At 40.3% G+C, this 9,475-nt stretch overlaps 1 protein-coding gene across 1 annotated transcript; it reads left to right on the top strand.

The window, feature by feature from the left end:
- The first annotated feature begins 4,458 nt into the window (after positions 1 to 4,458).
- On the top strand, positions 4,459 to 6,350 carry LOC133812983 (dimethylnonatriene synthase-like). Its single transcript, XM_062246836.1, has 2 exons — positions 4,459 to 5,382; positions 5,474 to 6,350. The coding sequence occupies exons 1-2, from the start codon at positions 4,459 to 4,461 to the stop codon at positions 6,098 to 6,100; spliced, it is 1,551 nt and encodes a 516-aa protein (XP_062102820.1). The 3' UTR covers positions 6,101 to 6,350.
- The last annotated feature ends 3,125 nt before the right edge of the window (positions 6,351 to 9,475 follow it).

The raw sequence follows: 9,475 nt of genomic DNA, 5'->3' as shown, positions 1-9,475 counted from the left end.
ATCGTCTCGTCTGATACGAGCTGGCGATAGTCCTTTTCGCTGGCGGGTAGCCCCGCCAATGTCTCGTATTGACTCCCAAGGATCACAGACTTGTCTGTCCTCGCGAAAATGGCTGCAGGAGTGTTCTAAGTCAGAAACCGATAAAGGGGAGCTAATCAATACTTAACTTACGAGCTAAGGGTGAAGAGTACTTACGAGGGAGGTTGAAGTAATGAAGTTCGTAGTTGCGAAACCCCGTGGACATTAAGAAATGATCTTTGAAATCATTGGGGTGGCTGAGCAGCTCGATGACCGCAACCGTGTTTGGAAAACGGGTCAAGTAGTAGAACACGTCGCCTCGCCCCCGCTGCTCCGGGCTGGCCTTGAGGCAGAAAAAATATAAGATGTCCGCCGGGGTGGGGACCTCCCATTCCTGCTTCAGGAATAGATATCTCAACCCCGCTAACAAATGGTACGAGTTAGGGGGGAGATGGAAAGGGGCCAACTTCACGTAGTTGAGGAAGTCGGCAAAGTATTGGTCTAGCAGGAGGAAGGCCCCGGCCTTGAGGTGCTCGTCACTCCAGGCCGCGTATTCCTCTTCGAGCGGCGCGCAGTTCCGCTCACCTTCCAGGGGAGGTCGGGCGAGTAGGGCGCCCCTCCCGAGCTCGATATTGTGGGAAAGGAATATTTTATTCACTTTCCCCTGGTCAGTAATCTTCGAGACGATCCTCTCGGCCTCGAAGAATGCATCGGGCGCCACCTCAAGCTTCTGCTCCACGGCCGGCCCAAAAATGGGGATTGGGGAGTCCGTCATCACCTCCTTTCCTTTGGATTGTTGAGAAGACGAGCTGCCGGCGGCTTTCTTAGGGGCATTCTTCTTGGGTCCCATCAGGTCGCCTAACGAACAAAAGCATAAAATTTAAAAAAGGAGACCTAAGCATAAGAAAGAATCTGAAGCGAAGTGTTTCCTTTGCACGGGCTGAGGTAATCTCAGCCCGTGAAGAGTGAGACCACGCAGTTCTATGAACACGCGCCTGTGCTCCCAACGGATCCCCGATTACTCAGAATTCGTGTGTCAGGAGGGTCAAGATAAAAGTTTGCCTTGGAAGGAAAGTTTCAGTAGGCAAACAGTGCGAAAACCGCCTGTGAAACGTGTCCCTTAAGCTACCCGGTTTTGCACTCAAAAGGCTGGATATTTCAAACAAGCATACCAAAAATCCTACCCAGAAAATTTCCCAAGAAAACGTACCCTATGAACCATGCTCCTAAATGTTTTTTTTTCTACGGTCGATGCCCTAAAATAAAAACCTACGCCTATCATACCCACAAAAAACCAACAGGATGTTGCATGCGGCTACAAGAACAATTTACCTAAGCTACAGTAAAAAGAAAATTTAAAGCATGCATAAAGAGGAAAACTTACAAGGTGTTTTGCTGTGGGAAGGATGAAGGGGTCGTATGGTTTGGAGCCTCGCCGAAATATCTGGTGCCAAAACCTCGAAGGAGCCCTCGCACTTGCACTCCCGGAGCACTGGGAACAGTAACCGGAAGAAAAAGAGTGTTTTTTGAGACTGAGAAGGAAGAAGAAGATGGGAAATTAGAAAATTTTCAAATAAACGGGTGGCCCATGCGTAAGGTGGCCACCCCTTTTATATACGTAGGAGGCCAAGTGAGGGGGGCCGTTGGATTGCCTTGATGTGAGATTCGAGGCTCTCTACTCGAAAGGCGAAACGACGGCTGAGTATAGGCTAGGCCATTTAATGCGGTTCTCGGAAGACGTACCGTCACCAACCACAATGCTCCACGTGCTCGACGCCTGCGCAATGGGCGGAATGTGAAAGTCCACAAAGAAGCCTAAAAGCCCCCACTATGGCCCCAGATGACGTCAGGTGCCACGAGCAGGGGCTTGGGGGGCAAATGTACGCCCTAGATTCCCCACGGGCTGTTAGCAGGCTTAAGTATGGCATAATTGTGTGTCAGTCACGAGGATGATGTGTACCCCAGAGCTGCTGCCCCCAGGTCCCACCTATTTAGCTCAAGGTAGCCACAGGTTCACTGGAGTTGCTAAGGAGTCGGGTCAGGAGTATGGACACCGCGGACTAAGAAGACGTCCAGCTCGAGGTACGAGCTTGAGTTGGAGTCTATGACCCCTTGTAAATTCAACCACGCAATGTAAACATGTATATATCAGGCATCACGTGTCTGATATGTCCCTGAATTCTCGGATACGCAGCCTAAACGTGCGTGTTCAGGCACCCACGGCTAGGTTGGGCCGTGCGGCCCATTATCCCCCTTACCTATTGATGAGACCTCACTTCATTTGTCAAGTTTTAGGAATTAATTATGAATGTCACAGAGATGACATGATGGGTAAGAAGGTCACGGAATGATCCCCTTTGCCAACCCCCAGGTGCCCTCTCCTATAAATATGAAGAGGCTGAGAGTTGCAAAGGGTTGGATTATATTATGTAAACATAATCAGCAACCCAGAAATTCAGTTTTACCTCATTTCATGAAATTGAAAATAGCTCTCTGATCCTAGTCACTCCCAATCTCTTGTGTACAGCAACCCATTCAGATTCAACCAAATCAATCAAGAAAATATAAAGAAAATAGAAAATATGTTAAGCAAGCTAGTCACAACCTTCATTAAACTTAAAGAAACTACTCAGCAACATAATCAGCAACCCAGAAGTTCAGTTTTACCTCACTTCATGAAATTGACAATAGCTCTCTTATCCTACTCACTGCCAATCTCTTGTTTGCAGCAACCTGAATATTTATAACAACCCATTCAGATTCAACCAAATCAATCAAGAAAATATAAAAAAAAATAGAGAATATGTTAAGCAAGCTAGTCAGCAACCTTCATTAAACTTAAAGAAACTACTCAGCAACCTAGAAGTTTAGTTTTTTCTCATTTCATGAAATTGATATTAGCTCTCTTATCCTACTCACTGCCAATCTCTTGTTTGCAGCAACCTGAATATTTACAGCAACCCATTCAGATTCAACCAAATCAATCAAGAAAATAAAAAAAAAACAGACCAACCCATAAGCAACTTATTCAATATTCAGAGCAATCTTTGAAACACCAAACAACAAAAAACAGAGCAACAAAAGTAATAAGAACTTACCTGAAAGTTGCAAAGATTTGAGTGGTTGAGTTTGTTTTTGAAGTCACAATTCAATAGGATTTCAACCTGATTGCCGATTTTGATGAGATTTTTTTGGTATTTCAATTTTTTGTTGAGGATTTGAGTGTTTTAGATTTGACGGGAGGAGATTTCTGGTTGGTTTCTTGAAGCTATTCAGTTCAGCAATGGCTGGTAGAGAAGAAAGATGAGATCATGAAGATGGGAGAGATGAAGATTGTGTAGAAGGAAGCGTGAGATACCCACTTTGCAAACCGTAATATTGAATACATTTAAAAATATATATATATATATTAATGAAACAAACATATAAAAGCCGTATTTTTGCAAAAAAAGTTCCTGATATATCTATTTAAAAAAAAAGCCCTAATAAATTTTATAAATAAAATTAATAAAAGGTGACTTGCACGCTAAAATCTAGTATAAATATAAATATTTATTAAATCTATATAAAACAAAGTAAGAAAGATAAGAAACAAATTTAACTAAACACTTGAAATATTAAACAAGAAAAATATGAGAGAGAAGCAATAATTTATCATATCCTAACCAAAAGGACTTTTCTTTCGTTAGAACTAGATTTCTTGAGTTAAAATTAATTCAAAGTTTATGAAATACCATGTTAAATCTGCATTTACACTGTTTAGTCTAATTTTTTCACAGAATATATTCTCTTCTCATATATCTTATATTAGTCATGCTAATAATAACCTCCGCTCTGAAAAACACATGTCAGAATATTTTTTTTATGGTAGTGTTTATCGTAGTTACGGAATCTTTTTTACAAATTTTTAAAAAGTTCTAAATAATTTACAGTACCGAAAACAAAGTTTTTGATACTTTATTTTACTACGCATGTTCGAAAAAATATAAATTTTGTTTTAGACACTCTAAACTATTTAAAAAATTTTGAAAATAAAAAATATATCGTAACAGAGGTTGAGTAAAAGATTGAAATAAGATATAAGAGATAATCTTCCAAATAAAAGTATATATTAAAAAAAAAAATCTTATATGTATACATCCTTTAGAAAATGCTAATTAAATATCATGATAAATGATAAACTATTGATATAAGCCTGAAATGATATATACCAATAAATAAATAATATAATATAATAATGGGTGGACGTGAACGATGAGTAAATTATTTTCATATATATTAATTGTCAGTTCACTTAATTTCCAATTATTATTGATGTAATCCGTATCATTATCACTAACCAACCAAACTTAACTTTACACCCTTGTCTTGTGCGTTGTCAAATGAAAACACTCTATATAAGTAACATTATTCATGCAGCCCCGTAGTCCCAAAACCACCATGGATTTCTCTTCTGTTTTCCAAGCTTTAGTCTTCGTGTCTCTCTTAGGTTTTTTAGTTGACCATCTTTCCAAAAAGTTCAACACTAACAGTGTCCCTAAACCATCAGGGGCACTGCCAATCATAGGTCACCTCCATCTTCTCAGTGGCCATGTCCCAGTAGCTCGAATCCTTGCAGCCATGGCGGACAAGCACGGTCCAATATTCTCACTCCGGATCGGCCAACACCAAGTCATGGTGCTGAGTAGTTGGGAACTTGTTAAGGACTGCTTCACCACCAACGACAGAGCTTTCGCTAACAGACCAAGCAGCTTAGCAGTAGGGAAGCACATAGGCTACGACAATGCTTCTTTTGCGCTTTCCCCTTACGGCCAATACTGGCGTGAAATTCGAAAGTTCGTAGATCTTCACCTTCTCTCGTCCCATAAGGTAACATCGCTACAACACGTCCGAGTCTCTGAGGTTGACTCGTTTATCAAGAGTTTGTTCTGTTTTCCAACTCAAGATCATGGTCATCCGGTGCCTCTCAGTGAGTATTTCGAGCACTTTTCTTTGAATCTAACCATTAAGCTGATAGCCGGAAAGCACTTTTCTGCTAGTGCTTACTTGGAGAAGAACAGCGAAGCGTGTCGTCTTAAGAATGCCATAAGAGAAGCTTCGCATTTGAGCGGTCTGTTCGTGTGGTCGGATGCGATTCCATGGCTCAAATGTTTGGACATTGGTGGCCACTTGAGCTCCATGAAGAGGACTTTTCAAGAGATTGATTCGGTGCTAGCGAACTGGCTTCAGGAACATAATCATAACAACACTACTGATCAGGAGAGAGACCTCATGGACATTATGTTGTCCACCCACCTTGCCGAGAAAGATGCAATGATCAAATCTGGTTACAACCGTGATACTATCATCAAAGCCACGGCACTGGTAATTTATATAAATTTTTTGGTACAATCTTTCATTATGTGGGATTTTCTTAAAAGAGTATAATATACATGACTTTCTTGTTTTTGGATAGATTTTAATCCTAACGGGGACCGAAAGCACATCTTTGACACTGACATGGATGATCTCTCTACTGTTGAACCACCCAAGTGTGCTGAAGACTGCCCAAGAAGAGTTAGACAACCATGTAGGAAAAGAGAGATGGGTGCAAGAATCAGATATTCACAACCTCAAGTTCCTCCAAGCCATTGTCAAGGAAACTCTTCGTTTGTACCCGTCAGGCTCCATTATCCCACGCGAGGCCACCCAAGATTGTTACCTCGGCGGCCACCATGTTCGGGCTGGCACTCGTTTGATCATCAACATATGGAAGTTGCATAGGGACCCGCGCACGTGGCACGACCCTTTGGAGTTTCGACCCGAAAGGTTCTTGACCACGAATGCTGATATGAGCTTCCGAGATCAATATTTCGAGTACATTCCTTTCAGCTCGGGTCGAAGATCGTGCCCCGGCATGGGACTGGGTTTGCTGGTGGTGCAGCTGGTGCTGGCTCGGTTGGTTCAAGGGTTTGACATGAAAACCAAAGATGATTTGCCAGTGGATATGGAGGAAGAATTGGGCATTGCCTTACCTAAGCTTAATCCACTTAATCTCGTCCTAACTCCTCGGCTTTCATCGCAGCTTTATGAGTGTCTTTGAAGCAGTGTTTTTAGTGAATAAAGTTCTAAGTTGATGCTATAAAATTATGAATAATTTAATGTTGTTGAACTCACTATATTAAAGTGGTATTCAACACCATATATCCCTATAATGATTCTCTTTAATATAATTATAAGACATATAGCTAGTCTGGTTCCATAGCTGCTTTTTAAAATACTCACACAGTGATATCATGCATGCATTTTTCTTCTAAAGTGGAAGGAGTACTACCCTACTGCTTTTGTTGTTGTTCTTGATCACCATCGATTGGGGGCATAATGGCCTTTTACCTTCTTGGGGTCTTGCCCAATACATTAAATATGTGGTCCCATCATTGTAAGTGCCAGATAGATTCCCAAGAAAACAACACATTTTTTATTTTAGCATAAATGTCCCCATAACTCATAGTCAGAATTAGGCAGATTTCTCATTAATGCGGTAGAGTATTCATTGCTGATATTCAGTATTAGGACAAGGGATGCACATTTGTTCCCGGGCGAGGAATGGGACGGAAAATCTGCGTCTAAATGGGAACGAGACTGGGATGGAGATAATTTTCAATCTCTGAATGTTAAATAGGGCAGGGACGGAGATAGCATTCCCTGCCTCGACGGGGCCTGTTTAAATTTTTATATATTTTTGTAATACTTTATATGTATTTTATATATTTTTTATGTGTTTTTGTAGTATAATAGTAAATTTTTTAAATTTTATTTAGGATAGTGTTTAATATTTTAAATAATAAATATTGTGCAATATTTTAATTTACATATAATTTACGATTTGTATTTTAACATTTTAATTAAAATTTTATTTTCTAAATAAATGGGTTTCCCGTGGGGATTCCCCGCCCTAATAGGGGATTCCTCACCTCGTCCTTGACGGAGAATAAGCGGGGATGGGGCAGGGACGGGTATTAATATAAATAGGGACGGGGACGGGGGGAGCACTCTCCGCCAATTCCCCGCCCCGTGTGCATCACTAATTAGGACAACCAATTTTCTATCTCTGATTATTCCAAACATTAAAAGTTGGCGGGGATTGGACAACATTCTACGCTTTTAATTAATTATTTTATTTTTTGACATGTGGTCCGGTAAAGTGTTACTACGTGTATCTTAATTGACACTTAATTTGTTTAGATGACATTTAACAACTAAAATGAGTAATTTGCAACAAACCATTAATGGAGGGGGTTTTTCCACCAAATTTTTTTATTGGGGGTTTGTCGCAACTTTTGTAAGAGAATAGGGGGTTTTGTCACCAAAATTTTTGATTGGGGTTTGTCGCAACTTTTATAAAAGAATAGGGAGTTTTGCCGCAAATATCTATTTTTTATTTATTTTACATATTTTTTTTATATAATTTTGTAGCATATTAATAACTTATTAAAAAAAATGAATTTTATTTTGGACAATATTTATTACTTTGAACTATTAATATAGTGTAATATATATATATATATATTAATATTTGCAATCTGCCTTTTTTTTAGTTTACTTTTTAATAAATGGGTACCCATAGGAAATCTCCACTCGGCCCCTAATGGAGAATATGCGGGGATGAGATCGGGGTGGGATTAAAATAGTTAACGAGTATCAGAGGGGGAGAGATCCCCCCCCCCCCCCCAAATATTGTTATAATCGACACTTATGATCCGTCATCTAACATGTTAATAAATTTCTGCATTTTAGTCTGTTGTGGAGCCCACACTATTAAATTGAATTCTTTCCCTAAACATTACACACACTCACTATTATTTCTACTTTTTATGTCTCACGCTATTGTCTCTCTGATCATACCAGTGAAGGTGATATCTTCATTATACCCATTTCTTTCATTTTGTACATATATTTTATAGGGAGATTTTAACGAGGGTGTGTCACTTTTGTCCCTTAGGACATTCATGTTTTTGGTATGTGGTGAAATTATAGTTCAAATTTTTTAAATATGACCATGTATATTGTAGCTATAACAGACATCCTACAAATTTTCGAAAAATTCTGAATAATTTATGGTACCGAAATTAGGGTTCAAAAAGTGTGTTTTACACACGTATAAAAAAAATAAACAAACACGCGTACAACTAATTGTTTGAACCTTGATTTCGATAACTTAAATTATTATTATTTTTTTTTTAAAATTTAAGAGATGACTTGATAAATACAATGTACTCTCCACGTGCCGAAAAATAAATGTCCCTATCAGTAAGGGCAAAAGTGATGCCCCTATATAAGAATTTCTCATATTTTATATATTGCACATTCTGTTGTTGTTTCTTTTTTTAGCTAGATACTTTTAGTAGCTTCACTTTTAGTTTTCCATTTCTTACCTTTGTTCTTAGAGGCACTGACCCAGTGAGAATTTTCAGTCTTATCTTGCTTCAACCTTTCCTCATCTTGCACACAATGAGAAATTAGCCTATTTAGTGTGAATTTCCTTTAGACAGTTGTGACTAACCTTGAATTGGTTAAACTATGTAGGAAGAGATACCAAAACCATAAGCCACTACTACACAAATGGTCATTTGTGACAGTCCCAAACTGCCACAATTAATTTTTTGCGTCAGTTTTGAAACTGACGCGGAATCCCATGATACAAACCAACCTGACACTTGTATTAGTACCAAATTATCACAAACGTGGCATTTGTGGCAGTTTTCCACCACGTTTGAGACAGTTGGAAACTAACACAAATGCTATATTAAAAAAAACTTTGAACCCCGACCCCGTTTACCCAGCCCCCAGTCCTTCACCTGAGTCCGCGGTCCTCTTCCCAGATCCCCGACTCACTAGCGGTTCCCGTTCCAGTTCGATTACCGGAGGGTGAGCAGGGGGGCGGAACAATTTCAGCGCGAACCATCGTGATAGGAACCGCGGCTGGGGCTTGCCCGACAGAGTTCGGCTCCGGCACCAAACCCCCAGGGATCGCGTCCATCGCCTTCGGTTTGGGCGCGCCTTTAGCAGTTTTCTTTGCCGAAGCCCTGGCTTTGGCAGCCCGGGCCTCAAGGGCTTGCTTCATCTTCTCCACTGGGTTGGACATGTCGGAGTCTTCTGAAATGGATAAATAGAAAGCGAATTAGCAAAATAAACGAGTCAAGATATGTGAGTAAAAAAAAAGTTAAAAGTACTCCGGGACGAACCCGTGCCTAGAACTCGGACTCGACTCAATTCTCCTAAGGCGAAGGAATGGACTCGGTCTCCCATGTCATCCAGGTCTAGGAAGTTCCTATATTGAAGGAACCTGGACGAGCACATGAGAGTTTCTGGATCTACAACGATGGGAGATGAAGGTCTCGTTTCTCCATCAGCCCCGAACAGAAGGCCTCGATAAACTAGTCTATCCCTAACTAAGTCCCCAACACGGGGAGGATAA

The sequence above is a fragment of the Humulus lupulus genome, chromosome 1 (assembly GCF_963169125.1).
Source record: "Humulus lupulus chromosome 1, drHumLupu1.1, whole genome shotgun sequence".
NCBI classification, from domain to species: domain Eukaryota; kingdom Viridiplantae; phylum Streptophyta; class Magnoliopsida; order Rosales; family Cannabaceae; genus Humulus; species Humulus lupulus.
Note: the sequence above shows the minus strand (reverse complement) of the source record. Positions and strands in the feature narration are given on the sequence as shown.